The 22420-nt window shown below is 50.1% G+C and overlaps 2 protein-coding genes and 1 long non-coding RNA gene across 17 annotated transcripts in view; 2 read left to right on the top strand and 1 right to left on the bottom strand.

Moving 5' to 3' along the window:
• Positions 1-932: 932 nt before the first annotated feature.
• On the bottom strand, positions 933-20385 carry THAP8 (THAP domain containing 8). 4 transcript variants are annotated; one of them, XM_077976385.1, is made up of 4 exons: positions 19978-20385; positions 5820-6012; positions 5199-5594; positions 933-1541 (listed from the first exon to the last, which is right to left on the bottom strand). In XM_077976385.1, exons 2-4 carry the CDS (start codon positions 5964-5966, stop codon positions 1389-1391), a joined length of 696 nt encoding a protein of 231 aa, XP_077832511.1. In that variant the 5' UTR covers positions 5967-6012; positions 19978-20385; the 3' UTR covers positions 933-1388. The 4 variants fall into 4 exon arrangements, with proteins under 4 accessions (XP_077832511.1, XP_077832509.1, XP_077832512.1 ...); XM_077976383.1 differs by having other exon boundaries at positions 5322-5594; positions 19763-20146; XM_077976386.1 differs by having other exon boundaries at positions 19777-20111.
• Positions 2217-19873, top strand: LOC144337424 (uncharacterized). The gene is made up of 2 exons (XR_013410532.1): positions 2217-2593; positions 18478-19873. It is a non-coding gene; the product is annotated as an uncharacterized LOC144337424 (long non-coding RNA).
• WDR62 (WD repeat domain 62) overlaps positions 20147-22420 on the top strand; it is a 48449-nt gene continuing 46175 nt past the window's right edge. For 7 of the 12 annotated variants that reach the window (XR_001441412.3, XR_001441414.3, XM_015123728.3 and 4 more), the window contains exon 1: positions 20147-20767. Coding sequence is in view for 10 of the 12 variants with exons in the window: in XM_015123728.3 (XP_014979214.2) it covers positions 20591-20767 (177 nt within the window). In the remaining 2 variants the exon portion in view is untranslated. The remainder of the gene's footprint in view (positions 20768-22420) is intronic. The other 5 variants (XM_028839606.2, XM_077982326.1, XM_077982328.1 and 2 more) reach the window with 3 other exon arrangements.

The following is a 22420-nucleotide window of genomic DNA, read 5'->3' on the forward strand; positions in this document are numbered from 1 at the left end:
CGCCATGTTGGCCAGGATGGTCTCGAACTCCTGACCTCAGGTGATCTGCCTGCCTCAGCTTCCCAAAGTGCTGGGATTACAGGTGTGAGCCACAGTGCCTGGCCTGCACTGGCTCTTTGTGATGCCTAGAATGTTCTTCCTCCAAATCCCTACATGGCTCCCTCTCTGCCCTGTTTTAGGATCTTACTTGTTGGTGCCTTTTCACCTTCTCTGCTCTAAAACCGCACCCCTTCATCTAAGGAAGGAGACCACTACTACTCCTGCTGCCCTCCTCCCCCCACCTTGCCTAGTTCACAAGACAGGAGGAAAAAGAGAAGGCAAAAAGTTGGAAAAAAAACAAAAGTAAGATAAATAGCCAGACAACCTTGGCACCACCATCTGGCCCTAGGAGTTAAAAAAAAGTAATAGTAACATCAACCCCTGACCTAAACTGCTTGTTTTATCTGTAAATTCCAGACACTGTATGAAAAAAGCATTGTAAAACTTTTTGTTGTTAGCTGATGCATGTAGCCCCCAGTCACGTTTCCCACGCTTGCTCGATTTATCACGACCCTTTCACATGGACCCCTTAAAGTTGTAAGCCTTTAAAAAGGCCAAGAATTTCTTTCTCGGGGAGCTCTGCTTTTAAGACGCGAATCTGCTGACGCTCCCGGCCGAATAAACGGCTTTCTTCTTTAATTCGGTGTCTGAGTTTTGTCTGCGGCTCATCCTGCTACATCTCCCTTCCCTACTATGGTTTTCTCCATAGCAACACTGCCTCCCAGACGGGAGGCCCTCTCTGCAGGGGTTGTTCATCCTCTGGAACCTGAGCCTGTAACCCTCCAGGCCAGCCCCTTCTCATTACCCAGGTTTCTGCTAAAACATGGCCTTAGAGGGCCCTCCCACAAGCCCAAACCGAATTTTTGTTGTCTTTATAGCACTCATCGCTCGCGTTTGCAGTGTTCTCGTTTATTTGTTCACTAGTTCATCGTCTACTCAAGTAGAATGAGCACCATGAGAGCAGGGATTTTCCCAGCTGTGTTCACCATGGTATCGTCAACTCAGTACCAGGCTTGGCAAAAAGCATGGGGCTCCTAAGAACCAGGTATGATTCTCCCAAACAAACAACCCTTGCTCTGCTCTGAGGTTGTCGTACTGATTTGCAAAGATCTGAGCTGGGGGTGACAGAAGCCTGGTACCCAGGGGATTGGGGGCTGATGACAGACTTGGCCCTAGGTCACCCCTAAGGTTCAAGAGATCCCTAGGAGTGGGGTGCTAGAACCCAGGTCCTTGAGGGAGGCACTGCTACTACCCAGGCGTGGGTGGTGGGGCTGGGGCCAAGCCCATGTGTAATGTCTTTCCTCCTCCATCTTCTATCTTCTGTCCCTCAACATTGTCTGTCTTGATCCTTATGCACTGGGGGTTCGAGTGTCCAGGAGCTCCGGCTTGGCATCCACTGTGGCAGGTGCAGGGCCCTGGGCAAGGACCACTGCTATGTCAGGCCCTCCACAGATGATGGTGAACGTTTGGGATTCCTCAGGTCCAAGGGTCTGGGCCGTTGTCTAATGCAAAGAAGTGGTAGAGATGGGAACATTATGGAGCAAGTTGTGGGAGAGACAGACAGACATGGTGAGGAACAGGGAGGCAAAGGTGGGAGTGGGGCGTGTCAGGAAAGAGAGAGAGATGTGGGCAGAGATATGAGGAGACAGGAAAGCAGATTTGAGGGCCAGAGAGACATTCATGGGAAAGGAAAGAAGGGTGGGGAAATGGGAAGAGAAATGCGGGGGGACAGACACAGACACATGTAGAGAAAAGAGATGTGCAGGCAGACAGACGTACACACAGAGATGTGGGGGAGACAGAAAATACACAGACGAAGAGAGACATCAGGAGGTGGGGAAACAGGTAGGGGACAGAGATGATGGGGAGAAAGACAATGAATGTTAGAAAGGGAGGAGATTGCAAGGTAGGGATAGATGAGTAGGAGACAGAGATTGGAATGATGGGAGAGGAGGCAGAGAGAGGCAGTCAGCTCAGGGGCTCTGGCAGGCTCCACAAAGAGCCCCAGGCCTGAGTCTGAGCTCTGTCCCTGCCCCACTGTCCCTCTGTGCCCCAGGCCACAGTCTCAAACTTTAAGCCCCCAGAGGCAGCTACACTGTAGCTCCAGCCGACTGCTATCACCTGAGAATCCAAGCCCAGTGCTGCTAGATCTGCAGAGCCTTCGGGAAAGACCAGACTTTTTTTTTTTTTTTGAGACAGAGTCTCACAGTGTCACCCAAGCTGGAGTGCAGTAGCACAATCACAGCTCATTGAAGCCTTGACCTTCTGGGCTCAAGCAATACTCCCACTTCAGCCTCTCGAATAGCTAGAACTATAGGTGCAACACTTGGCTAATTTTTTGTATTTCTTGCAGAGACAGGGTTTCACCATGTTGCCCAGTCCCCTGGGCTCAAGTGATCTACCTGCCTTGGCCTCCCAAAGTGCTGGGATTACAGGCGTGAGCTACTGCACCCGGCCATTAGAAATTATTTTAAAGCACTGCGGAGGCCAAACAAAGTATATCTGTGGGTCATGTCCAAACCACTGACTATCAATCTGAGACTCCTGGCTGGGCGTGGTGGCTCATGCCTGTAATCCCAGCACTATAGGAGCCCAAGGTGGGCTGATTACCTAAGGTCAGGAGCTCAGGACCAGCCTGGCCAACATGGCAAAACCCCATCTCTACTAAAAATACAAAACTTAGCTGGACATGGTGGCACATGCCTGTAATCCCAGTTGCCTGGGAGGCTGAGACAGGAGAATTGCTTGAACCAGAGAGGCAGGGGTTGCAGTGAGCCGAGATCGCGCCACTCCACTCCAGCCTGGGCAACAGAGTGAGACTCCGTCTCAAAAAAAAAAAAAAAAAAAAAAGGCCGGGCGCGGTGGCTCAAGCCTGTAATCCCAGCACTTTGGGAGGCCGAGATGGGCGGATCACGAGGTCAGGAGATCGAGACCATGCTGGCTAACACGGTGAAACCCCGTCTCTACTAAAAAATACAAAAAATTAGCCGGGCGAGGTGGCGGGCGCCTGTAGTCCCAGCTACTTGGGAGGCTGAGGCAGGAGAATGGCGTGAACCCGGGAGACGGAGCTTGCAGTGAGCTGAGATCCGGCCACTGCACTCCAGCCTGGGCGACAGAGCGAGACTCCATCTCAAAAAAAAAAAAAAAAAAAAAAAAATCTGACACTCCTTAACTCCAGAGGTACTGTGGGGGCTCCTTCCTGAGCCCTTTCAGTGAGTCTAGCATTCAGAGCTCTGTGTGGGCACCTCTCTCATCCAGGCAGGGCTCTGAAAGCCATGGGGGCTAGGCTGGGGACCTCAAGCTTGGCCCTGGGGTTTTAGACAGGAGAAAGCCTTGGTCAAACTGCGATTTTCAGAGACATAAGACCCTTCCTCAACTTCCTCCCTCCCGCCCCCACACACAGACATAACACCCTTCCTCGACTTCCTCCCCTACACACACACACACACATACACACACACACACACCCAGCAGTAAAATATAGAGGCAAAAGGGATTAAATAGGGCCTGGAGGACACTATTACAGAGATTGCAAACTCCAGCTCTATAGGGGCCAGGCAGGAAGCTCTCACAGGCCTCTTCTGCAGCCAGATACCTGGGTTTGAATCCTGGCCCTGAAATGTATTGGCTGCCTGACTGTGGGTGCACTACTGGACTGCTCTGTGCCTCCATTTTTTCATCTGGAAGATGGAGACAACAGCAGTATTAAGATTATAATGAGGTTTTTGTTTGTTTGGTTTTTGAGATGGAGTCTTGCTCTTGTCGCCCAGGCTGGAGTGCAATGGCACAGTCTTGGCTCACTGCAACCTCTGCCTCCCGGGTTCAAGCAATTCTCCGCCCTCAGCCTCCCGAGCAGCTGGGATTACAGGCACACGCCACCATGCCCAACTAATTTTTGTATTTTTAGTAGAGATAGGGTTTCTCTATGTCACCCAGGCTGGTCTCAAACTCCTGAACTCAAGCAATCTGCCTGCCTTGGCCTCCAAAAGTTATGGGATTACGGGCACAAGCCACCGCACCCAGACTATAGAGTTTTTTGCTTGGTTGCGTTTTTTTTTGTTTGTTTTCTGTTTGTTTTCTGAGACAAGGTCTTGCTTGGTTACCCGGGCTAGAGTGCAGTGGTGCGATCTTGGCTCACTGCAGTCTCTGCCTCCTGGGCTCAAGGGATCTTCCTGCCTCAGGCTCCCAAGTAGCTGGGACCACAGGTGCCCACCACGTTAATTTTTGTGTTTCAGTGAGACACAGTCTCACCATGTTGTCTAGGCTGGTCTTGAACTCCTAGGTTCAAGCAATCTGCCCACCTTGGCCTCCCAAAGTGCTAGGATTATAGACGTTAGCCACTGCATTTTTAAAAAATTAACCTTGTAGCGGTCAGGCACGGTGGCTCATGCCTGTAATCCCAGCATTTTGGGATGCCAAGGCAGGTGGATCACGAGGTGAGCACATCGAGACCATTCTGGCTAATATGGTGAAACTCCGTCTGTAACAAAAATACAAAAAATTAGCTGGGTATGGTGGCGGGCACCTGTAGTCCCAGCTACTTGTGAGGCTAAGGCAGGAGAATCGCTTGAACCTGGGAGGTGGAGCTTGCAGTGAGCAGAGATCACGCCACTGCCACTGCATTCCAGCCTGAGCAACAGAGCAAGACTCCGTCTCCAAAAAAAAAAAAAAAAAAAAAGGAATAGAAAAGAAAAGAAAAACAACCTTGTAGCTCCAGCTCAAAGCATCACGGTGAGTTTTCAACTCACTATGTTATAACTCTGTGTCTGGCAGACAGTAAGAGCTTCTCAAATGTTAAGTATTTAGTATTAGTAAATGGAACAATCATTACTCAGCTCCAACCAATAGTTGCTTGGCATTGCCAGGTTAATTTTGTTTTTCAAGAAAACCTAGAAATTTGTTTTAATTTTCTGTAGAGACAGTGTCTTGCTATGTTGTCCAGGCTGGTCTCGAACTCCTGGCCTCCAGCAATCCTCCTGCCTTGGCCTCCCAAAGTGTTGGGATGACAGGCGTGAGCCACTGAGCCTGGGCAAGCCAGAAATTTGGAAACACGGGTGAATGTTCTGATTTTTGAATAGGGGATCCTAGACAAAATGAAAACACACTGCAGGCCAGGCGAGCACCCATGGATGGGGCTGCCAGGCTGGGGTGCCACTCACCAGGCGCTGCAGACCCCGGCATGCCCGTGCCAGCAGGCTCTCCCCATGCAGCTGCTGTGCCAGCCGTTCCAGCGCCTGCAGCTGCGCCTGGTGCTGCTCCTGGCACCGTTGTAGCCTCTGCACCCGGCGTTGCAGTGCTCCCAGCACTGAGCCCAGCCCAGTCTGGGCCTGTTGGGCAGGGACTTCAGGTTGTGACCCCTCAGGAGTGGCCGCAGGGGCCAGGGGGGTCAGGAGCATGGTGGCCGCAGTCTCGGGGCTCCCCGATGTGGGGTCCAGCACCACTAGGCGCACTGGGTCAGAGACTGGGATGGCAGGGCCCTGGGGCAGGGGTGTTTTCTCCTGCAGGGGAGGTGGTGGCGAGACTGGCTTCTGGGTGCGTCGAGTCCTCTGCTGACTCTGGAAGACAAGGCACAGGGTGCAGGGGTGCCACGGCCAGACTTCAACTCAGGAGGAAAAGGATTGAGGGTCTGTTTCCAAGGGGGACTTGCCTAGGTAAGGCCGGACCTCAGGGAGGAAGTGTCGTCAGGAGGGGAGGGCCAAAGGTCAGACTCAAGGAGGGACTTCCCTTAGGAGGGGAGGTCTGGGGTTCGGATTCCAGCAGCAGGACCTCCTGGTGCTCACCTTGGCAGGTGGTGCCTGGGAGAAGATGGAGGGCACTGCATCAGGCCGCAGGTAGCGCACACCCCAGCGCCACTGGAAGCAGGAGGGCGTGAAGTGCTCACTGCACAAGTGCTGGTGGCAGCTGGGCACCCAGTGCTCACGGCCCATGTGCCGCAGCCAGGCCTGCAGCCGGGGACCATCCTTCAGTGGGAACCTGCATGGGTGGTTGGGGGGCGGGGTCAGTGTTACAAGGTTCAGACTCATCCCTCCCAGAGGATACCCACCCTGGAGGTCTCTGGGCTCCAAGCCTGTGCCTCCCTAGGGCCAGGAAGTAGACCAGTCTTGTGCCCAGGCTTTCTCTATCTCATACACACAACTACAACCCTTTCTTCAGCTTCGTCTTTTAGTAATATTATTTTGTGAGACGGGGTTTTGCACTTGTCACCCAGGCTGGAGTGCAATGGCACAATCTTGGCTCACTACAACCTCCGCCACCTGGGTTCAAGCGATTCTCCTGCCTCAGCCTCCTGAGTAGCTGGGACTACAGGCGCACGCCACCACGCCCGGTTAATTTTTGTATTTTTAATAGAGATGAGGTTGCATCATGTTGGCCGGGCTGGTCTCGAACTCCTGACCTCAGGTGATCCACCCACCTTGGCCTCCTAAAGTGCTGGGATTATAGGCATGAGCCACCATGCCTGGCCTTTTTTATTATTATTATTAATTTGAAAGCTCCACCTTTTAAACACCCAACATCAGCCCACCTCTGCCCCCTCCACTGCCCCTCCTTCTAGCCTCCTTCCTGTTCTACCTGCCCACAGCCCCGCCCCTCCACTCCCAATTTGTTCTTCCACATCAACTTGTTGGAGCAGTTTATAAAATCAGACATTTACGATGTGGGAGTTCGTGCAGCCAAGTGAAAATGTTTCTTCTACAAACGTATAACATGGGGGTGTGGGGTTTCTGGATTAAGAGAGATTTAAGAAACATCAGCACAAAAGCAGGATGTGGACCTCGCCTACAACAAACAATTCAGTAAAAAGACATTTTAAGACAATTGGGGAAAACTGAACATGAACTGAGTATAAGATAATTATAAGAAACCAGTCGGGCATGGCGGTTTACGCCTGTAATCCCAGTATTTTGGGAGGATGACGAGGTAGGAGGATCACTTGAGCCCAGGAGTTTGAGACCAGCCTGGGCAACATAGGGAGACCTCGACTCTACAAAAAAAAAAAAAAAAAAAAAAAAAAAAAATTAGCCATGTATGGTGGTACATGCCTGTGGTTCCAGCTACTCGGGAGGCTGAAGTAGGAGGGTCACCTGAGCCTGGGAGGCAGAGGTTGCAGTGAGCTGAGATTGCACCACCATACTCCAGCCTGGGTGACAGAGCCAGACCCTGTCTCAAAAAAAAAAAAAAAAAATTCATTTTGCTAGGTGTGATAACTGTATTGGTTTATACTTCTGAAACAGTCTTCTGTTAGAAAATCAGTCTGAGGCCGGGCGCGGTGGCTCAAGCCTGTAATCCCAGCACTTTGGGAGGCCGAGACGGGTGGATCACGAGGTCAGGAGATCGAGACCATCCTGGCTAACACGGTGAAACCCCATCTCTACTAAAAAATACAAAAAAAACTAGCCGGGCGAAGTGGCGGGCGCCTGTAGTCCCAGCTACTCGGGAGGCTGAGGCAGGAGAATGGCGTGAACCCGAGAGGAGGAGCTTGCAGTGAGCTGAGATCCGGCCACTGCACTCCAGTCTGGGTGACAGAGCAAGACTCCGTCTCAAAAAAAAAAAAAAAAAAAAGAAAATCAGTCTGAAATAATTATGGATAAAAGATCTGATGTCTGGGATTTACTTTAAAATAGGGCAGGACAAAAACTTAGAGGTGTGGGCAGGGCAGTAAAGAAGATTGGTAAAGTGTTGATAACTAGTGACACAGTGATAGATCTCGAGGGCTCTACTTTTGTGTATGCTTGAAAACACCCACTAACAAGTCTTAAAACAACTCAACAACAACAATAAAACACAAATAACCTGATTCAAAAATGGGGAAAGGACTTGAACAGACATTTCTCCAAAGACATACAAATGGCCAATAAGCACATGAAAAGATACTTGACATCGCTAATCATTAGGAAAATGCAGTATCAGAACCCTGATGAAATACCATCTGACAAACACCAGAACAGCTCCTACTGAACAACAACAACAAAGAGGCCGGGCATGGTGGCTCATGTCTGTAATCCCAGCACTTTGGGAGGCTGAGGCGGGAGGAACTCCTGAAGGCAGTAGTCCAAGACCATCCTGGGCAATGTAGCAAGACCTTGTCTCTACAAAAAAATATTTTTTAAATTAGCTGGGTGTGGCGATGTGCATCTATAGTCCTATCTACTTAGGAGGCAATGTGGGAGGACTGCTTAAGCTCTGGAGTTTGAATGCTGCAGTGAGCTATGATCATACTACCGCATTCCAGCCTGGGAGATGGAGGAGGAGGGGAAGCGGGAGGGGGCAGGAGGGGAAGGAAGAGGAGGAGAAGAAAAGTGTATGTCAGGATGTTGAGAAACTGCTGGAACTCTGGTACACTGCTGGGAATGCAAAATGGTGCTGCCACTGTGGAAAACAATATGGCAGTTCCTCAAACATTGAAAAATAGAATTACCATATGACCCAGCAATCCACTTCTGCTTATATACCCGAAAGAACTGAAAACAGGGTCTCAGAGAGATATTTGCACACCTGCGTTCGTAGCAACATAAATCAGGCCTGGCGTGGTGGCTCATGCCTTTAATCCCAGCACTTTGGGAGGCTGAGGCAAGGCGGATCGCTCGAGTCCAGGTGTTCAAGACCAGCCTGGACAACAGGTGAAATCTTGTCTCTACAAAAAATACAAAAATTAGCCAGATGTGGTGGCGTGTGCCTAGAGGCCCAGCTACTCAGGAAGCTGAGGTGGGAGGAATGCTTGAGCCCAGGAGGTTAAGGCTACAGTGAGCCATGATCACATTACGGCACTGTAGCCTGGGCAAAAGAGTGACACGCTGTCTCAAAAACAAACAAACAAACAGACGGACAGAAACATAGCAGCATAAATCACAACAGCCAAAAGGTGGAAGTGTCTATCAACAGATACATGGATAAGAAAAATGTTGCATATACATACAATGGAATTTCATTTAGTCTTTTTTTTTTGGAGATGGAGTCTCACTCTGTCACCCAGGCTGGAGTGCCACGGCGCAACATTGGCACACTGCAACCTCTGCCTCCTGGGTTCAAGTGATTCTCCTGCCTCAGCCTCCTGGGTAGCTGGGATTACAGGCTCCCGCCACCATGCCCAGCTGGCTTGCTTATTTATTTATTCATTTATTTATTTTGGCGATGGAATCTCACTCTGTCGCCCAGGATGGAATGCAGTGGCGTGATCTTGCCCCTGCAACCTCCGCCCCCTGGGTTCAAGCAACTCTCCTGCCTCAGCCTCCAGAGTAGCTGGGATTACAGGCGCCTGCCACCGTACCTGGCTATTCTTGTATTTTTAGTAGAGACAGGGTTTCATCATGTTGGCCAGGCTGGTCTGGAACTCGTGTCCTTAGGTGATCCACCCGCCTTGGCCTCCCAAAGTGCTGGGATTACCGGTGTGAGCCACTGCACCCGGCCTGGAATTTTATTTAGTCTTGATCTGACACATGCAACAACACAGATGAATTCTAAGGGCCATTAGGGTAAGTGAAAAAAGCCAGTCAAATACTGACGATTCCACTCATATGAGGCAGAACAGTCAAATTCCTAGAGGCAGACAATGGAATGGTGGTTGCCAAAAGCTTGGTGGAGAGGGAAAGAGGGAATTGTCCAATGGGGATAGAGTGTTTTAGGAGAGGAAAAAGTTCTGGAGATTGGTTATATAACAGTGTGAATATACTTAACATTAGTGAATTGTACACTTAAAAATGATCAAGATGGTAGATTTTATGTGTATTTTGCCACAATTAAAAATAATTTTAATAGGCCAGACACAGTGGCTCATGCCTGTAATCCCAGCACTTTGGGAGGCCGAGGTAGGCAGACCACTTGTGGTCAGACCTCAAGTGATTTTGAATTCAAGTTCAAGACCAGCCTGGCCAACATGGTGAAACCCCCGTCTCTACTAAAATTACAAAAATTAGCCAGGCCTAGTGGCGTGTCCCTGTAATCCCAGCTACTTGGGAGACTGAGGCAGGAGAATTACTTGAACCTGGGAGGTGGAGGTTGCAGTGAGCCGAGATCACACCACTGCACTCCAACCTGGGCGACAGAGCAAGACTCCATCTCAAAAAAAAAAAAAAAAATTGTTTTAAGTTTTAAAAAATAAGCTTTCTCAGTGGTTGTGGGTGGGGATTATCTGATGAGGGACCCTCTAAAGATGCCCCACTTCTCCGGTTTCCTGGTGCCACTTGTTCCCAGCATCTGCTCTTGCCCTCTTAGATGTTAACACACTCTCTATTTAGACCTGGGCTCAAGGCTACCCATAATAAAGACCTCCTTTTCCAGTCTTATTTGCAGCCAGGGGTGGCCACATGATCAAGTGCTGGCCAGTTTGTCCTTAGCAGCTGCCAGAAACTGTGAGACTGTAAATGTTTATTTCAAGCTGCTAAATTTGGGGATCGTTTGTTATATAGCATTAGATAACTAAGACACATCTCATGCACATCCCATCTTCACAATGTTTTCCATATCTGTGATATTACTGATTTCATACTTTTCTTAAAACTAACCAATCTTAAGTATTAAACAAAGATACTTAAAAGAGAAACTTTATACCACAATTGAAAATGGAAAATCAGTATCAATTCCATAAACAAAAGCTAACCATAAAAACATCAGATGTCATTACCTACTGAGGGCTATGAGCCTGAGGCCCTGCCCTTCTTCCCTCCCCTCCCCTCCCCCTCCCCTCTCCCCCCCTTCCCCTCCCTTCCCCTCCCCTTCCCTTCCCTCCCCTTCCCTCCCCTTCCCTCCTCTTCCCTTCCCTTCCCTTCCCTTCCTTTCCCTCTTCCCTTCCCTTTCCTTTCCTTCCTTCCTTTCTTTCCTTCCTTTCTTTTTTTTTTGAGACAGGGTCTTGCTCTGTTGCCCAAGCTAAAGTGCAGTGGCATGATCACAGCTCACTGTATCCCTGAACTGCTAGGCCCAAGTGATCCTCCCACTTCAGCCTCCTGAGTACCTGGGACCACAGGCATGTGCTACCACACCTGGCTAATTTAAAAATTCTTTTTAGATAGAGAGAGGTCTCACTGTGTTGTCCAGACTGGTCTCGAACTCCTGGGCTGAAGTGATCCTCCCACCTTGGCCTCCCAAAGTGCTGCGATTATAGGCAGGAGCCACTGCACTCCACCCCTGCTCTCTCTTTGTTGAAAAGAAAGACTAGGCCGGGCGCGGTGGCTCAAGCCTGTAATCCCAGCACTTTGGGAGGCCGAGACGGGCGGATCACGAGGTCAGGAGATCGAGACCATCCTGGCTAACACGGTGAAACCCCGTCTCTACTAAAAATACAAAAAACTAGCCGGGCGAGGTGGCGGGCGCCTGTAGTCCCAGCTACTCAGGAGGCTGAGGCAGGAGAATGGCACAAACCCGGGAGGCGGAGCTTGCAGTGAGCTGAGATCCGGCCACTGCACTCCAGCCCGGGCTACAGAGCAAGACTCCGTCTCAAAAAAAAAAAAAAAAAAAAAAAAGAAAAGAAAGACTAATGAGTACTAGAGAATCAGGGACAAAATTCCTACAGGAGATAGGGTAAATAAACATAGGCACATCCACACAAAAGAATACGATGCAGCTATAAAACAGAATGTAGAGGCACTCTGTGAACTGACATACTATTGTCAGGCACATATTATGTGAAAAAAAGGAAGGTTCTAAATAGACTATCTCAGCTTTTAGTCATTGTGGTAGCCCCCAAAAGCTATCCATGTCCTAATTCCTGGAAACTGTGACTATTACTTTATTACTTTATTTATTTATTTAGAGACAGGGTTTTGCTCTGTCACCCAGGTTGGAGTGCAGTGGCGTGATCTCGGTTCCTGCGGCATCAAACTCCCCAGGATCAGGCAATCCTCCCACCTCAGGCTCCCAAGTAGCTGGGACTACAGGCATGTGCCACGTGCCCGGCTAATTTCTATATATTTTTTAGAGATGAGGTTTTGCCTTGTTGCCCAGGCTGGTCTCAAATTCCTGGGCTCAAGCAATCCTCCCACCTTGGCCTCCCAACGTGCTGAAATTACAGGCATGAACCACCATGCCAGGCCTGAATATTACCTTATATGACAAAAGATGTGACTAAGTTAAGGATCTTGGCCGGGCGCAGTGGCTCAAGCCTGTGATCCCAGCACTTTGGGAGGCCGAGGCGGGCGGATCACGAGGTCAGGAGATCGAGACCATCCTAGCTAACATGGTGAAACCCCGTCTCTACTAAAAATACAAAAAACTAGCCGGGCGTGGTGGCGGGCGCCTGTAGTCCCAGCTACTCGGAGGCTGAGGCGGGAGAATGGCGTGAACCCAGGAGGCGGAGCTTGCAGTGAGCCGAGATCGCACCACTGCACTCCAGCCTGGGCGACACAGCAAGACTCCGTCTCAAAAAAAAAAAAAAAAAAAAAAAAAAAAAAAAAAAAGGATCTTGAGATGAGGAGATTATCCTGGGTCATCCGGGTTGGCCCTAAATGCCACAAGTATCCTCATAAGAGGGAGGAGAAGATATTACCACAGAAAAGAAGAGAGGGCAATGCAACCATGGAGGCAGAGCCTGGAGAGATGTGGCCACAAGCCAAGGACTGCCTGCAGCCACCAGGAACCGGAACAGGCAAAGAAGAGACTCTCCCCCAGAACCTCCGGTGGAGTACAGCCCTGCTGACACCTTGGTTTTGGCCCAGGAAAGCTGATTTGGACTCCTGGCCTCCAGAACTGTTAGAAAATAATTTGTCTTGTTTTAAGCCACCAAGTTTGTAACAAGCAGTATGGGAAACTATTAGTGTAATAAAAAAGGAAATAAGAATGTCTTTCACATTTGCTGGTATTCGTATAAAGAAACCATGGTAATGTGGTTTGGCTCTGTGTCCCCATCCAAATCTCATCTTGAATTGTAATCCCCATGTGTCAAGGGAGGGACATGATGGGAGGTGACTGGTCATGGGGGATGTTTCCCCCATGCTGTTCCCATGATACTGAGTGAGTTCTCATGAGATCTGATGGTTTAAAAGTGGCAGTTCCCCTCTTGCTCTCTTTCTCTCCTGCCCCCATGTAAGATGTTTGCTTCCCCTTTGCCTTCCACCATGATTGTAAGTTTCCTGAGGCCTCCCCAGCCATTCAGAATGGTGAGTCCATTAAACCTCTTTCCTTTATGAATTACCCAGTCTCAGATAGTTGTTTATAGCAGTGTGAGAATAGACTAATACACATAGGAAGGACACACAAGAAACTAAAGAGGCTACCAGTGGGGAGGAGGTGGATGGGATGAACGGAGATGGGGAGAGCCAAGACTTCTCAGACAAAGGCAGATGGAGGTGGAGGGGGCAGGCAGCTGGCGAAAGAGCACAGAAAGGCTGACTCAGAGAAGAGCACTGGCACCCAGAGAGCAGAACCCCAGGGCACACAGCCAGGGAGTCTGGCTGCTGCAGTCAGCTTCCCTCTAAGATCCCAATGTTCTCAGTGGCCCCATTCTTCCTGGACACAAACACGAGATCTATTGCAACAGCATTCCCCATTCTTATTGCCACCATCTCCCAGGCAGAATCTGCCAATGGACTACTCATATCTACTGTCTGCCATTTCCTTACTAACATAACTCCAACTTTCTTTGGGCCATAATGTGTCCTGCTAAAAGACTACATTTCCCAGGATCCTTTGCAGCTGGGTGGGGCCATGTGACTACCTTCTGGCCAATGAATGCTTTAACGGGATCCAGCAGCTCAAAGAGGAAAGGAAGAAAGTCAATATCCTAAGAAACATCTCCTTAATTGGTCTTTCTCTTGTTCCTCTGGATAGCAGCATTTATAATGGGCAATATTGCTTTCTAAAAAACTACCTTAAGCAGACAGCAAGTGTTCCCCTTTCAATGCAGTCAAATGCTCTACCACTGAGTTATACCCCCATGTTCCCCTTTGTATAAACTATTTTAGTCTTGCTGGTCATCTTGTCCAGAGCATGGGGTGGCATATACTGCTAGAAGTCCTTTTTTTCTTTCTTACTAACGTAACTCAAAATTTATTCAGGCTGATTAAATGCCCAGCTAAAAGACCACAATTCCCAGCCTCTTTTCCAGTTGGGGGTGACCAGTGATGAAAAGGTGCCATTGAATGGGGTTTCTGGAAGGCCTTATAAAGGGAGTTGATTCAGTTTAGACCTGAACGCTTTTTGCTCTTTCTCCCTTCCCTTTTCCTCCTATAAGGAATGGTAGCAAAGGTGGCTGGGGCACTGGCAGCCACCTTGAATGGAAGCCACAGGCTAAGGATGACAGAGCAGAAATAGGCCAGGCACGGTAGCTCACACCTGTAATTCCAACACTTTGGAGGCCAAGGTGGGAGGATCATTTGAGGTCAGGTGTTTGAGACCAGCCTGGTCAACATGGCAAAACCCTGTCTCTACTAAAAATGCAAAAATTAGCTGGGTATGGTGGCACGCACTTGTAATTCTGTAATTCCAGCTACTTGGGTGGCTAAGGCATGAGAATCCCTCGAACCCGGGATGTGGAAGTTGCAGTGAGCTGAGACCGTGCCACTGCATTCTAGCTTGGGTGATAGAATGAGACTTTCAAAAAAAAGAAAGAAAGAGAGAGAGATAGGACCCTCATTTCTGATGACTGTGGAACTACTATTCCAGTGCTGGTTTGCCAACCTCTGTACTTGGTCTATATGAGGGAAAATAAACCCTGTAATAGACTGTATTACTGTTCAGAATGTCTGCTGCCTCCCTCCACATGAGGATTTCACATGCCCACTCCATTGACTTGAGGCTTGCTATATACTTGCTCCAGTCAAAGAATGCCAGTGAAAGTGATATGGGCCTCTTCTAAATATAAAATTGACCAAGAGCCACCGGATGATTCACTCCACTTTCTCTTTTCCTCCTCCCGCAAGAACAGCAATATTCCAAATAGGGACAGTTTCTTCAGCCTGAGACCCCAATTAAGATACTGTAGAGTAGGACCACAAATGACCTGCAAAGGACATAGTGTGAGCAAGAAAAACACCTTTGGGCCAGGTGTAGTGATTCATGCCTGTAATCCCAGCACTCTGGGAGGCCAAAGCAGGAGGACTGATTGAGCCCAGGAGTTCCAGCCTGGGCAACACAGTGAGACTTCATTTTTTTTTTTCGAGACGGAGTTTCGCGCTTGTTGCCTAGGCTGGAGTGCAGTGGCACGATCTCGGCTCACTGCAACCTCTGCCTCCCAGGTTCAAGCGATTCTCCTGCCTCAGCCTCCCGAGTAGCTGGGATTACAGGCACCTACCACCACACTCGGCTAATTTTTTGTATTTTTAGTAGAAATGGGGCTTTTTTTTTTTTTTTTTTTTTTGAGACGGAGTCGCTCTGTCACCCAGCCTGGAGTGCAGTGGCATGATCTTGGCTCACTGCCACGATCTTGGCTCACTGCAACCTCCGCCTCCCAAGTTCACGCGATTCTCCCATCTCAGCCTCCTGAGTAGCTGGGATTACAGGCGCGTGCCACCACACCTGGCTAATTTTTGTATTTTTAGTATAAATGGGGTTTCACCATGTTGGCCAGGCTGGTCTCGAACTCCTGACCTCAGGTGATCCACTCGCCTCGGCTTTCCAAAGTGCTGGGATTACAGGCGTGAGCCACCGCACCCAGCTCAGTGGGACTTCATTTCTACAAAAATTAGAGAAATTTGCCTGACAAGGTGGTGTCTGCCTGTAGTCCCAGCTACTCAGGAGGCTGAGGCGGGAGGACTGCTTGAGCCCAGGAGTTTGAGGCTGCAGTGAACCATGATGGTGCTGCACTCTAGCCCAGGTGATAGAGATCCCTTCTTAAAAAAACAACAACAAAACAACAACAAAAAAACACCTTTGTTGTAGTAAGCCACTGAGATTTGAGAAGTTTGTTCGTGCAGCATAACTTAACCACACTGATTCCTATAGACCCCATAATTTGTTTAATCAACTCTTATTGCAGGACTTTGTTACTACCAAGCAGATATAATTCTAAATGATAGGTCCCCCATAAGAGATGACCCCATTGCCACTGTCCCTGAAAGGGCCTAAGACAGAGCTAATGAAGGCTAGCCAGGCATGGTGGCACATGCCTATAGTCCCAGCTACTCAGGAGGCTGAAATGGAGCTGGTCTGAGTGTTGTGGGTTATTGCTAAGCTGATTAACATTGTCTCCCCACACAACCATGCTTGACTAGCATAAAAATAAAATGAAACATGAAGAAAAAAAAAAAAAAGGAGGCTGAGATGGGAGGACTGCTTGAGCCTGGGAGGTTGAAGCTGCAGTGAGCCATGATCGCACCACCGTATTCCAGTCTGGGTGACAAAGCAAGATCATGTTTCAAAAAAGAGAGAGACAGAGAGTGAACTAATGAGTGTTCCCTTTGGCTGCCAAGCAGGATTTCAAGTTATTTCCTGGCAGCTACTTCCCTCAACGTGTCTCATCTTATCTCTCACCTGGCATCCATGCCCTCTCCTAAGCCTCTTTTGGAAACTGCTTTTCATCTAACTTTTTTTTTTTTTTTTTTTTGAGACGGAGTCTCGCTCTGCCGCCCAGGCTGGAGTGCAGTGGCTGGATCTCAGCTCACTGCAAGCTCCGCCTCCCGGGTTCACGCCATTCTCCTGCCTCAGCCTCCCGAGTAGTTGGGACTACAGGCGCCCGCCACCGCGCCCGGCTAGTTTTTTGTATTTTTTAGTAGAGACGGGGTTTCACCGTGTTAGCCAGGATGGTCTCAATCTCCTGACCTCGTGATCCGCCCGTCTCGGCCTCCCAAAGTGCTGGGATTACAGGCTTGAGCCACCGCGCCCGGCCTCATCTAACTCTTAACTGAGTGGCTTCTGCATGACTGACTCAGGGGTAGGCCCTGAGGTGTAAATGGGTTAGTCACTATTGGGTGCCAATGAAGACATGAAGTGATTTTCCTTTTTTTTTTTTTTTTTTTTGAGACGGAGTCTCGCTGTGTCTCCCAGGCTGAAGTGCAGTGGCGTGATCTCGGCTCACTGCAAGCTCCGCCTCCCGGGTTCACGCCATTCTCCCGCCTCAGCCTCCCAAGTAGCTGAGACTACAGGCGCCCGCCACCACGCCCGGCTAGTTTTTTGTATTTTTAGTAGAGACGGGGTTTCACCATGTTAGCCAGGATAGTCTCGATCTCCTGACCTCGTGATCCACCCGCCTCGGCCTCCCAAAGTGCTGGGATTACAGGCTTGAGCCACCGCGCCCGGCCCTTTTTTTTTTTTTTTTGAGACAGAGTGTCGCTCTGTCACCCAGGCTGGAGTGCAGTGGCCGGATCTCAGCTCACTACAAGCTCTGCCTCCCAGGTTTACGCCATTCTCCTGCCTCAGCCTCCCAAATAGCTGGGACTACAGGCGCCCGCCACCTTGCCCGGCTAGTTTTTTGTATTTTTAGTAGAGACGGGGTTTCACCGTGTTAGCCAGGCTGGTCTCGATCTCCTGACCTCGTGATCCGCCTGTCTCGGCCTCCCAAAGTGCTGGGATTACAGACTTGAGCCACCGTGCCCGGCCGAAGACATGAAGTGATTTTCATACAGTCATCTGGCTGCTGTATACAGTCGTCATCATTCCCCCTTATTATTACCTACAAAGCACTTAGAACAGTGCTTGGCATAAGGTAAATACTCTATTGTTGTTGTTATGAGTGAGGTAAGAGTGGAAACAGGGGCTGGGCATGGTTGCTCATGCCTGTAATCTCTGTACTTCGGGAGGCCAAGGTGGGTGGATCACCTGTGGTCAGGAGTTCAAGACCCACCTGGCCAACATGGTGAAACTCCACCTCTACTAAAAGTACAAAGAATTGGCTGGGTGTGGTGGTGTGCACCTGTGGTCCTGGCTACTCGGGAGGCTAAGATAGGAGAATCGCTTGAACCTGGGAGGCAGAGGTTGCAGTGAGCCAAGATCATATCACTGCACTCCAGCCTGGGTGGCAGAGCAAGACCCTGTCTCAAAAAAAAAAAAAAAAAAAAAAAGATGACGGCAGCCCGGACTATGTGACGACAGTGGATGTAATGAGTAGTAGTCTGGGAATGTGTTTTCCTTATTTCTTATTTATTTATTTTGAGACAAGGTCTCACACAGTTGCCAAGGCTAGAGTACAGCAGCGTGATCACAGCTCACTACAGCCTTGGCCTCCTGGGCTCCAGTGATTCTCTACCTCAATGTCCCGTGTAGCTGGAACTACAGGCATGCACCACCATGTCCGGCTAATTTTTACATTTTGTAGAGATGGGGTTTTGCCATGTTGCCCAGGCTGGTCTCGAATTGCTGGGCTCAAGCAATCCTCCTGCCTCGACTTCCCAAAGTGCTGGGATTACAGGTGTGAGCCACCACGCCCAGCCTATCTTTCCTTATTTCTTAATGATTTATTTGGGACTTTCTCATTCGTGTTCATAACTGTCTTGTCAAGGTTTTAGAGATTTTGTTGTGGTTGTTGCAGGATGGAGACATGTCTTGAGGGTAGAGCCAAAGGGCAGGTTAATGGACTAGCGGTGGATGAAAAGGAAGGATTATGGGTAACTCGCAGGTCACGTACTCAATTCCTCAATGTTTGACCCTCACCTATCCATGAGCTCTGTCATGGCAGAAACAAGATCTGTCAGGGTTCTTTGTGTCCAGCAGGGGCTTACTTGCTTCTCCAAGAAATACTCAAAAAGTTGCTGAATTAATCAACAGTTGCCAGAGTCATATACAGGCTTAAAGTTCCCCCTAATCCCTTTGGCCCTATACCAGGGTCCCTCAAAGGATCCATGAGACATGGACTGCTGGCTTTCCTGGAGAGCCCATCTGAAATGCATTCATCAAATCCACCCAACAGATCTTTACTAAGCACCTACTATGTGCCAGGCACTGTTCTAGAGGTTGGAGACACAAACAAGAGGAAACAAGAAAGACAAAGAAAGACAAAACCTCTGGCTTGATTGAGGTGACATTCTAGTGGGGGAGATAAGGAATGCATACATCGAAAATGCGATATGCAGACAGTGATGTGTTAAAGGGAAAAATAAAGCAGAAGACAGAGAGAACCGTGTGTGTGTTTCGGTGTCAGTTACAGTTGTCCATAGGGTGGTAGTAATAAAGGCAAGAACTTTGAAATCAGAGGGAATGGCCCAGGCAAAGATAGCAGGGCAGTAACATGCCTGCTATGCTACAGGAACATGAAGTAGGCCAGTGTTACTGGAGTGAAGGGCAGGAGGAAAGAGATGAAGTCACACTGGTATCAGGGAACCAGCTCTGTAGGACTTTGCAGGCCTGCTTTCTACCTGCTGCAGCCTCACTTTATTTTTTACAGTGAGGTGGGAGTCAGGGAAGGGATCTGGGCAGAGGAGGGAGCTGATCTGACTCAGGTGTTCACAGGCTCCCTCTGGCTGCAATCAGGGAACTACTAAGGACAGACTGGAAGGTTTTGGGGGAGACGCGATCACAAGCTCAGTTTCGGATGCTCTGAGTTTCAGATGGCTCAAATGCGTGGGGAGGGCAAGTGGGCATCTGTAGGCTCTTACAGAGCCTGCACCGACTTCACTTTTTACATCCGTTTCCCTCTTCGTCTCGCTTCGTTCGCTACCTGTAGTTAATCGTCTACTCCTGATGTTTCCCACGCCAGCACCTTTGCAGGTGCAGTGGACACTGCCGGGAAGGCCATCTCCTCACGTTTTAACCCCACTTCCTAACACCCTCAAGCGAGACCAGAAGGCCCGCACAGCTTCACTAAAGCTCGGGCCCCGCCCCTCCCAGGGTCCCGCCTCCCTCAAGCCCCGCCCCGCGCTGCGCTCACTTGTAGAAGCTCACAGGGCGGTTGTCTGCGCCCAAGCTGCCCGCAGTGTTGGAGCAGTTCGGCGCCCTGCAGTACTTAGGCATGGCTGTCCAGCCCCGTTGAGTTTTGCCGGGTCAGCAGCTGCACTTTGGTTCTCGTGGAGCGCCGCCGAACCCCGCCCCGCCCGCGCGCTCGCCGCCTGCCTCACATGACGTCCGTGGAGACTCGTCACGTGCCGGGGAGAGCGCTGAGAGCGCCTGGCTATTAGGCGCCCCTCCAGTGCCACAGTCACGCCCTCGTCACGTAGCGAATTGGCTATAGCGAGAACTGTACGCCTGCGCAAAGCCTGCCCTTCTCCACCCCGACTTTCATCACGTGTTGGGGAGAGGGGCGGCGTCACGTCGTTTCTGAGCCTGCGCCAACCAAATCAACTGGCCAGTCAATCTCTTACGGCTCCACCCTACGCCTATATCCGGGCGACCGTCGGAGCGCATATAGTTCCTCTGGGTGGCGGCAAAAACCGAGGTGAGGCAGCTGGGGCCTTAGCCTCGTAAAAGTTAAAACCTGTATGTTTCAGCGAATAATGAAAACGGAGTCTGGATGAAAGACCCCACGACTCTTGATCAGGTATCCAGTACACTAGCCGCCCAGCCAGGCACTCGCTCCGCCTCTTCGCTCCCATTGGCCCTAAGCGCCGCCCGGCAGCCCTGCGGTTGGCCAGGCCGGGCCTGTGGTGTCCAATAGGCGGCGGCGCCGGCTTTCCCGCGGCTGTTTGCTGTTTCAGTGGGTTGTGGCGGTGGCGGCGGCGGCGGTTAAGGGATGTAACGGTCGCCCGGCTCCGGCGTGACGATGGCGGCCGTAGGGTCCGGAGGCTGTGCGCGGAACGATGCAGGGGAGAAGCTGCCCTCTGTCATGGCGGGAGTTCCGGCGCGGAGGGGTCAGTCCTCCCCGCCGCCCGCCCCACCGCTCTGCCTCCGGCGGCGGACGCGACTCTCGACGGCCTCCGAGGAGACGGTGCAGAACCGGGTGAGAAGCTGCTCGTCATGTCTACCCCAGTTCCAGGCCTCCTGGGTTTCCCCTAGTCCCGTCCTGAGAACTGTGGCCCCGACTATCAGTCCCTGGCCAGTCCCCTCAGGCTGTTCCCTCCCTGGCTTCGTCCCCTAAGTCCCGCCCCTTTAGCCATGGCCCCTCCCACTTTCCCTCTCCTCGTTGCATTCCCGGCTCCACCCTCAGCGTTGGAGTAATTCCTGGGTTCCTCCCTGGTTCCCACCACTGGGGAATGCATTTTGTTTCTGCAAATCACAGCCTAGTCCTCCTATACTTTAACCCCCGTTCTATCGCCTTTAGACGTCACGATCATAGCTCACTGCAGCCTCACTGCCCTGGCCCCCGCTGGGTCATTAAGGTCCCTTCGAGGGTTTAGTCCAGAGTGTTACCTGCCCCAACTCTTCCTCGCTTCTACCTCGCCTTCTCTCACCTTCTGCGGTCTCTATCCTTTTTCCTCACCAAGGTGGGGATTCTTAATCCATATTGTCATTCAAAACTATGACAAAGAAATCTCCGCAGTGCTGCCTGGGGAGGAGGGCGCACAGAACAGTTCCCTAAATTTTGAGACAGAAACACAGAAGGAAATGATTTCACAGTAGGTAGAAGGAATTCCATTAGCACAGCGGCAATTAAAAAAAATTGTTTTCCAGCTCTGTAGGCACAAAATCTGTTTTTATAAAATGGAGATGATAAGAACCATAGTATTGGTAGGGCGCGGTGGCTCACGCCTGTAATCCCAGCACTTTGGGATGCCAAGGTGGGCTGTTCACCTGAGATCAATTCAAGACCAGCCTGGCCAACATGGTGAAACCCCGTCTTTACAAAAAGTACAAAAATTAGCCGAGCTAGCACACTCCTTTAATCCCAGCTATTCAGGAGGCTGAGGCGGGAGAAATCCCTTGAACCCAGGAGGCGGAGGTTGCAGTGAGCTGAGGTCACGCCACTGCACTCCAGCCTAGGCGACAGAGTAAGACTGTCTCAAAAAAAAAAAAAAAAAAATTATACTATTGCATTGGAAAGAAGTGAAATTTTACTTGTGATCTTCTTGGCACAGAGTCCAGATAAAGGGAGGATACCTGGTAGCTGCTGGTGGAGCTTGTTCCTGCCCCATGACTTTCTCCTGCACTGTGGTTATACTGCCCACTCCTGGCTATAGGGCTCTGGCTGTACCTCCCATGTCCTCCCTGTCACCAACGTTCAGTCACACTGGCCTGCTTTTGGTTTTCCTGAGGCTCCATATTCTTTTCTGCCTCCTTAGCCTGGGCTTTTTGCTGCAATCTACCTGGCTGGCTCCTTCCCATCCTTCAAGTCTCAGCCTGAATGTCGCTATCTGGAAAGGCCTTCTTGAACCCCATTCTAAAGCAGACACCCACCTTCATCTCTCACCCAGCACCCTATACGTCATAGCCTTTATCTTATATGTTCCTGAAAGTGCCTTTTGAGCTATTAAACTACATATAACAATATCAAATTCAGAGAGGCATTATAGCAAGGTGGCTAAGAGAACAGACTGGTATGGTTGGACCCAGGCAGCCTGAGCTTAAACTTTAGTCCTGTTCTTCCTGGTAGTTTATGAACTTTGCTTTTTCTTTTTCTTTTTTTTTTTTTTTTTTTTTTTGAGATGGGGTCTTA

Source organism: Macaca mulatta, chromosome 19 (assembly GCF_049350105.2).
Source record: "Macaca mulatta isolate MMU2019108-1 chromosome 19, T2T-MMU8v2.0, whole genome shotgun sequence".
NCBI classification, from domain to species: domain Eukaryota; kingdom Metazoa; phylum Chordata; class Mammalia; order Primates; family Cercopithecidae; genus Macaca; species Macaca mulatta.

Coding starts and splice junctions, on each gene's coding strand:
- THAP8 (NM_001194201.2), bottom strand. CDS start 19,845: ATGCCTAAGTACTGCAGGGCGCCGAACTGCTCCAACACTGCGGGCAGC. Junction 6,013..19,762: donor CGCCCTGTGAGCTTCTACAA/GTGAGCGCAGCG, acceptor CCACCCATGCAG/GTTCCCACTGAAGGATGGTC. Junction 1,542..5,198: donor GCCGGGGTCTGCAGCGCCTG/GTGAGTGGCACC, acceptor TCTTTGCATTAG/ACAACGGCCCAGACCCTTGG.